The sequence below is a fragment of the Colobus angolensis genome, unplaced genomic scaffold (genome assembly GCF_000951035.1).
Source record: "Colobus angolensis palliatus isolate OR3802 unplaced genomic scaffold, Cang.pa_1.0 Scaffold97, whole genome shotgun sequence".
Taxonomy (NCBI): Eukaryota; Metazoa; Chordata; class Mammalia; order Primates; family Cercopithecidae; genus Colobus; species Colobus angolensis.
The window spans coordinates 34493-42326 of NW_012123709.1; the positions used below are offsets into that span (position 1 = coordinate 34493).

Genomic DNA, 7834 nt, shown 5'->3' on the forward strand with positions numbered 1-7834 from the left:
TGTCGTAGCGTTCATTGCTCCACTCCTGTCACCTGCCTGCGACTGAGCCCTCACATCCTTGCAGGAAGGAGAAGATGGCATCCAGGCATAGTCACAGCGCCCCCTAGTGACCCCCAAGAGCTCCCACCTCCTCAGGCACTCCCTCTGCACATGCAAGCAGCTGTTACTGGGGGCGGCACTTTGTCTGGCATCCTCTCACTTGATGTCTATCCCTCCCTGAGAGGGTGTTCACTTCAGGCCAACAAACCCTTGTTAAGTATTTGTTCTTTGTTGATCTCTGTTCTAGATACTAGGGTAGAGTCTGAGAACCAACTGATAACGGGGGTTGTTCGCAGTAGGGATCAAGTTCATTTCAAGCCTGGAAGGATGGATGAGTGTCAGAGTAGGGGGTTAGAAGGGAAAACACCGTGCCCTATGAAATGGAACAATGGGGATGAGCCCCACCCCCTGCCACTTACTCAACATTTACTAAACTACCATTTACCAAGGTCACAGAGGGAGCATGGGGTGCCGGGAACCCAAGCATAACCGGATGCCATCTGCGGCTCTGGGAGCTCACAACCCGGCAGGCAGACAGACAGTAAAGGAAATAAGAGGTGCTCTGGGCTCAGGGTGTTGTTAGCAGACACAGGGGTGTGAGGCAGGGAGTGTCCACCGCCTGGGGTTCTGTGGGAAGGTTTTGAGATTAGGCTGAGGTGTGCAAAATGGGGAGGTGGTCCAGGCTGAGAGCAAAACCAGGTGTTACCCATCAAAAGAAGGCCTGTTCCGGTGTGCTAAGAAGGTTCTGCTTCTTGATCTGGGTGCTTGCCTCAGAGGTGTGTGTCATTGTGGGAACTCATTGAGCTGTACACTTATAACTTCATATATGTACATTCATGGCAGTTGTACTTGCTTACAATTTGCTTTTAAGTGACCCCTCACCCCAACCCTGCTACCTCTTTTGTAAGACTAGACTCTGGGGATCCAGTCCCCCAATCCCAGCTCTAGGGCCTTGGGAAGGCAACTTCAATGAACTACTTTCTTCACCTGTAAAATGGGGACGATTGTATTGTCATCACAAGGGTTGTGTGCAGCGCCAGCAACTCGAGATGTGTAAAGCATTTAAATGGTGCTTCCTCTGTGCCTCTCTCGGAAGTATCAAATTTCTAATGATTGGCAGTGTCTGGCACAGAGGAGCTCAATATAATTCACTGAATGAACGAGGAAATGAGCTCAAAGTATTTTTTTCTTTTTTTGGGGGGGGGCACCAAGAGGTAACTTGAACAAATGTAGAGGTGTGGGTTGGAGTGGAGTGTCTCCACTAAAGGCTCCTGGGAAGGAGCTCAGAGCCTGGTTAGCAGGTGCTGCACTCCAGCGCAGAAGCCAGGGCTTCTGTGGGGAGGAAGGCAGCCAGTCACCTGGGCCCTAACCGGTGGAGGTAGGAGCCACGGTGCCTGTACACCCCTAACCCCAGCCTCCAAACGAACAGAACTGTGGAGAGCTCAGCCGGCTTGTGGAGAGGATCACACCAGGAAGAAATGCTGCACAGCAGCACTGCAGCCTCCCCACACTCGTGGCTCCCATGGCCCTCTCACTCCTCCCCTCTGGTGGTCAAACCTGGCACTGCTCGCTACCCTCAGGGGCCAGGCCAGTTTCGAGAGAGACGATGGGAAAACCTGCTCAACGGGGTGGCCAAAGCCTGAACCAGCTGAACAGGATAGTCCCATCACCCCCCAGCAATCCTGTCTCCCTCCTGGCCCATAGAACAGAGCCAGAAACCCCACAAACCACTTTTATTACCCTGTGGGCGGGCTGGACTGTGATGTCGGAGAACCCCGGGGGTGGGGGCTGCGGGATGCAGCTGAGCCTCTCCTGGCTCTGTCTGCTGGTCTAGGCCAGGTTGGGGCTGGTCAAGGGCAGGGAGCCCAATCTTGGGGGAAAAGGAAGAGAGGATGGAGAGGCCAAATAGGCCTCTTCCCCTCCTCTTCACCCATGCCACAGCATTAAATAAACAAAAAGCAACTCTTTACAGCACAAACTACACAGGGAAGGCCTTCCTCCCAGCCCTGGGCACAGCGTGGAAGAGGAGCTCTGGAGGACGGGGCTGTGGCCTCCAGGGTCTGATACCACCCCACGCCTCTTCCTAGCGCCATGGGGTAGGGACAGGCAGCTTTGAACAGAGGAAACAAAACTCCAACTTCCTCCAAACTCCTATGCAGGCAGGTCCATCTAGTCTGGTACTTCTGGCCCAAGGGTTTTCTGCTCCTTCCAAACCCTTTCTCAGGATCTGAGCTTAGCTGAGACTTCTCCAAGAGGGGCTGAAGCCCTGGTCTCTGAGGCACAGTGGGCCTGGGAAGCAGGCAAGAGTCTGGTTCCAAAGTTTTTCCCAGCCTAGCCCTCTGCCTTGGCAAGCAGGAAGCAGGGCCAGCTGAGAGCCGGCAAGACCCAGGCTCAGAGGGGCCGGGTGGTGTGGTTATAGACCAGGTGCTCCGTGTCCTCGGTAGTGGAGACAGTGGAGCTGGCAGGGGTGGGTGGTGGGTGGTGGCTGTGGCGGTGTCTGCGGAAGTCCTTTCTCTGGTTCTTGAAGAAGCAGTAAGTCAGGATGGTTACCACCACCACAATGCAGATGACCAGGAACACTGCGACAGCCATCTCCGCAGAGCCTGAGGGAAGAAGGGGTAGAATAAGGGGCTCCCATAGCCTGCCTGGTTCTGACACCCACCCCCACTCTATGGAAGGAACCAAGTCAAATGGATGCCAGGTGTGGAAGGACATGGGCACCCAACTCAGACCTCCCACATATGAGCAGCTCAACAGCTCTGTGCGGGAGCTCAGAGGAACTCTGGTGGGCCTCAGGTCTCAGCTCAAACTGCATTCCTTGCAGTTAGCTTGGGGGAAGCCTGGGACGCTGCTGACAGACATCGGCACGCACTTTACTGTGCTCCCTCCCTCATGTGTGGCAGGCATCCCTATTTGATTACGGTACTCTGTCCCTATAGGCCACCTTGGCATCCTTCTCAACACAGGTTGGGCTGTCACAACCTATCAGATGGAGTTGATCCGTGAGCTGATACCTACATGCCAACCTCAGTTACAGGACAGACCAGGGCTTACCTGTGCTGGGAATGGGGTTTTCCCGCCTCAGGCCAAACACATCCTTCTCTGCAGAATGATGAGGGGAGAGACCAGTCAGCACTAAGGGCTCAGAGACTCGGCTGCTCCCCAGTGCCCCAGACCCCGCACTGCCATCCTCTCCTACCCCCTACTCTAGGCACTCTGAGGATGGAGCGGTGACTCCCACGGGCCTGGGGACAGAGTGGAGGCCACTGGCTAAGCCTTCCCCCTGTACATGCCCACCCTCTCACTGGCCCGCTCACTGGAGATGCCGCCACAAGACTCGAGGCACTGCTGCTCTTCCTCAAAGTTGTTCTTGTTGCCATAACAACCGCCATAGGTAAAGCGGGCACAGTGTTCATTGAAGGGGTTGTAGTACCAGCGCGGGATGCTCTCCTTGCAGAGTCCTGTGTCTGGCACGTCCACGCAGTGCCCTGGGCGGTATGGAGCAGGCTGTGGTGAGCAAGTCCACGGCCTCCCTGCCACCTTCTGCTAGGCTCCATGTGGCTGCTGCCCAGCACCTCCCCACCCACCACGGCCCAGGGAGGGCCTGAGAGGCCCCTAAACACCTGGCCCAGCTGCAGTGGTGCCAGAAAAGGGAAGACAAACCCTGGACAATAATTGTAGGCACAAAAGTAAACTACGCTGACTCATCGTTATTTCAATTTTCTTTCAGCTTTTCTGACTGGGTCACAGTCTCAGTTTTCCAACACTGGGTGGTTTACTTCATTTTTTTAGACAGGGTCTTGCTATGTTGCCCAGATTGACCTCAAACTCCTAGGCCAAGCGATCCTCCCACCTCAGCCTCCCTAGTAGCTGGGATTCCAGGTGTAAGCCACCACGCCTGGCTGATTTACCTTTCTTAACAAAGAGGATGGGCCTCAGGGTCTGAGCCTTGGCAGGCAACAGCATCCAGCTAGAGCTTACTATTATTATTATTATTATTTTGAGACAGGGTCTCACTCTGTTGCCCAGGCTGAGGTGCAGTGGTGCCATCTCAACTGACTGCAGTCTCCATCTCCCAGGTTCAAGTGATCCTCCTACCTCAGCCTCCTGAGTCCTGTACTCCTGAGGAGTACAGGAACGCATAACCTGGCTAATTTTTCTATTTTTTGTAGAGATGGGGTTTTGCCATTTGCCCAGGCTGGTCTTGAACTCCTGAGCTCAAGCAATCTGCCCGCCTCAGCCTCTCAAAGTGCTGGGATTATAGGCGTGAGTCACTGCACCTGGCAAGCTAAAACTTTTGTTTTATTATGTTTATTTTTGTTGTTTTTTAATGTTTGGCAAGTAATAGTGGCTTCCCATTTATGGTAGTGATGTGAAAGTTCCTTTTTAATATATTACATTTAAAAATTAACTGATTAGGATCTGAGCAATATGCTGTGGGCACGGCTGAAATTATGAAGGTGTTCAGAGAATGACTGATGCCTGGAAAACAGAGAGCCACAGAAGAGAGCCCAGGAGCCAGCCAGGGAAGAAGCTGAGCATCTGGAGAACTGGGAGCCCACCCCGGCTCTTCGTGCCCACAGGCCCGCACACCCGGCAGGCCCCTCAGGCACTGCTGGATGGAAATAGTGAGGATGGCAGTGTCAGAGTCTGCCCTGATCCAGGGCACCTGGGGAGGATCTCACCTTTGTCACTGGGGAAATAGATGCGCTGGAGCTCATCAAAGCCACTCGTGTCTGCAGAGATGAAAGGTCAGAGGCTCAGCCCCAACAAGGGTCTCCAACAGGGGTTCAGGGCAAGGCTGTCAGGACCTCCCTGTCTGCTACCCAACCCCCTCTATCCCCCGGCCTCACATTTTTCACAGGTGGCCTCGTCGGAGGCGTCGGGGCAGTTGGGGGTGTCATCACACTCCAGGAAACTGTCGATGCAGCAGCCATTGCTGCAGCGGAACTGGGTGGGCTGACAGGTGCCAGAGCACACTGGGTGGGGGCGGGACGGGTGGAGGGGAGGTCAGGCTCAAGCAAAGAACAACTGCCCAGGGTTCATCTTCTACCTGGGCCTCTCTGCCCAGACACAGCACATCCCCCATTCCCTTTCCACCAGTCCCCCTCCTCTCCCCGCAGACTGGGCGGATCCTCACAGGAGGATGCTGGGCTGGAAGGGGAGGGATGTTTGCGGTCCTTCCATAAACTCTGAGGGGAGGAATGGCTTGGGCAAAGGCAGGCTGCTCAGGGACATGGGGATGATATGGGCTGGAGACGTGGAGGGGATGGGGGATGGGGACGGGAGTAAAGCCCACCTGGATGGTGCCTTTCCATGGAGGGGCCTGGGAGAGAGAACAGAGAAGTGAGAGGAGGCACGACCAGGTTCCAGTGGGGATAAGATGGTTGGGGTGGGTGGGCAAGGGAGAACTCTCACCACCCACCTCCCTGGCCACAGAAGAGAGACCACTCACCCTGGGGGAAAGTCGTCTGAGCCCCAGAGCTGCCTCTCAAAGGCCCACCTTGCACACCCCGACAGGCTAGAATGCACTCTTCTTCCCGAAGGTAGTTGTTCTTGTTGCCCAAGCAGCCTCCATAAACGAAACTCTTGCAGATCTGCTCCGTGGGGTCATAGTACCAGCGTGGGAAGGAGCCCCGGCAGCGGCCCACCTTGTTGGATGCGAGGCAGTAGTCTACGGGGGAGAGCTCATGAGGGGACCGTGCAGCCAATCCGCAGGGGCTCCAGGTGCTGCCTCCTCACCCCTCCCTCACCTTCAGTCTGCTTGGTGGACAGCACAGTGACTGTGACGTTGGCCGTGTCCTCTGGGTGGTCTGAGCTAGTCACTGTCAGCTGGAACAGGTAGGTGCCTTCCTTGAGTCCCCACAGTTCCACCTGGTTTGGGTCTTTCCTCTGCACACAAGAGTGGCCATCAGGCTTGGGCACCCCCTGATGCCTTGGGCTGCCCCAGGCTCGGCCAGACACACACCCACACCCCTGGTGAGGCCGGGGGGACTTGGATTAAATGCATCTTCAGCCTCTCTCCACTCCATCCCATCCGGGGCCACTGGTTGGCCTAGGGCCCCAGAAAGGGGCTCCCAGAAGGCTGGAAGGCAGAGGCCGGGGTCGGAGAGTCAGCCCAGTGTCTCACCTCTACCCTGACATCCGTGTCACCCTGCAGCAGGCGCCAATCTGTGTTTTCCACATCCTTCAGCACCAGGGGTTCCTGGGGTTGTACCTTCAAGTCTATGCCCGCCCAGGTCTTGGGGATTCCAGACCCTGGTGGGGAGAGAAAGTGAGATAAGGTCACTAGATGGACCAGGCTTCTCCTAGGAGCAAAGTGGGGTGGTGACAGTATGGGCCCCACCTAGACCAAACGAGGACTCTGCACCCTGCATGGGGTGCAGGTGGGAGCCCACAACAGAACCAGCTTCTTGATCTCTATTCAGAGACAGCATGTTTTTGGTACACTGAAGATATTTTTATGTTGTAACCCACTTTCTTTCCTTTTTTTTTTAGAGATAGGGTCTTGCTATGTTTCCTAGGCTGGAGCACAGTGACTATTCACAGACTCGATCATGGCCATTATAGCCTCAAACTCAAGCAATCCTCCTGCCTCAGCCTCGTGAGTAGCTGGGACTAAAGGTGCAATCACCACGCCCAGCTGTAAAACCCTCTTTCTGAAGCAAATTACTGAACAAATTGCCATCGGATCTTAGTGAGTAAACACACACACACACACACACACACACACACACACACTCGTGAGGGGATGGGCTTGTTTCTATTTTCTACAATAGAAACACCTCAGACAGACTCGGCTTCCAGTTACAAGGGGTCCCGAGAGCCACACCCTTCCTTGACTTGACAGTGCCTGTGTCTGAGGCTTCCCCACCTCAGGGTCAGGGATGAGGGAGGGTGACAAGCACAGTGCAGGATCCCTACCTGTAGGGGCTGAATAGCGGCCCCTCCAAGATATGTTCACATCTAACCCCTGGGACCATAACCGTGGTCTGATGTGGGAAGAGGGACTTTGCAGAAGTGATTAGGATCTCCAGATGAGATCATCCCGGATGAGCTGGTGAGGCCCCAAATCCAATGACAAAGTATCCTCATAAGAAACAAGAGAAGACAGAGTGAAGGAAGAGAAGGGCACGCGGAGACAGAGGCAGAGACTAGAGTGATGCAGCCACAGCCAAGGTACGCCTGGGGCCACCAGAAGCTGGAAAAGACAAGGAAGGATTCTCCCCTAGGGTCTTTGGAGGGAGCGCAGCCCTGCTGACACCTTGACTTGCGGCTTCTGGCCCCCAGAACTGTGCGAGAATAATTTTTTTTTTTTGAGATGGAGTCTCACTCTCATCCAGGCTGGAGTGCAGTAGCACAATTTTGGCTCACTGCAACCTCCGCCTCCAGGGTTCAAGCAATTCTCCTGCCTCAGCCTCCCGAGTAGCTGGGATTACAGGTGTGCACCAACATGCCCGGCTAATTTTTGTATTTTTAGTAGAGATGGGGTTTCACCACATTGGCCTGGCTGATCTTGAACTCCTGACCCCAAGTGATCCTTCTGCTTCAACCTCCCAAAGTGCTGGGATTACAGGCATGAGCCACTGCACCTGGCCAAATTTCTGTTGCTACTTTCTGTTTGTTTTTGTTTCTGGTTTGTTTTTTTTTTTCTTTTTTTTGAGACGGAGTCTCGCTCTGTTGCCCAGGCTGGAGCGCAGTGATGCGATCTGGGCTCACTGCAAGCTCCGCCTCCTGGGTTCACGCCATTCTCCTGCCTCAGCCTCCCAAGTAGCTGGGACTACAGGCACCCACC

General features: G+C 54.7%; 1 protein-coding gene across 2 annotated transcripts in view; it reads right to left on the reverse strand.

Annotated features, from left to right (window-relative positions):
• Nucleotides 1-1242: 1242 nt before the first annotated feature.
• Nucleotides 1243-7834, reverse strand: part of SPINT1 (serine peptidase inhibitor, Kunitz type 1) — a 13873-nt gene continuing 7281 nt past the window's right edge. The window contains exons 3-11 of one of the 2 annotated variants that reach the window (XM_011932602.1): nucleotides 6170-6297; nucleotides 5793-5931; nucleotides 5543-5713; nucleotides 5339-5365; nucleotides 4893-5018; nucleotides 4725-4775; nucleotides 3357-3527; nucleotides 3094-3141; nucleotides 1243-2642 (exon numbers count right to left, since the gene is read on the reverse strand). In XM_011932602.1, coding sequence (XP_011787992.1) covers nucleotides 2431-2642; nucleotides 3094-3141; nucleotides 3357-3527; nucleotides 4725-4775; nucleotides 4893-5018; nucleotides 5339-5365; nucleotides 5543-5713; nucleotides 5793-5931; nucleotides 6170-6297 — 1073 coding nt within the window. In that variant the 3' untranslated portion in view covers nucleotides 1243-2430. Of the gene's footprint in view, nucleotides 2643-3093; nucleotides 3142-3356; nucleotides 3528-4724; nucleotides 4776-4892; nucleotides 5019-5338; nucleotides 5366-5494; nucleotides 5714-5792; nucleotides 5932-6169; nucleotides 6298-7834 lie in introns of both variants that reach the window. The other variant, XM_011932601.1, reaches the window with a different exon arrangement.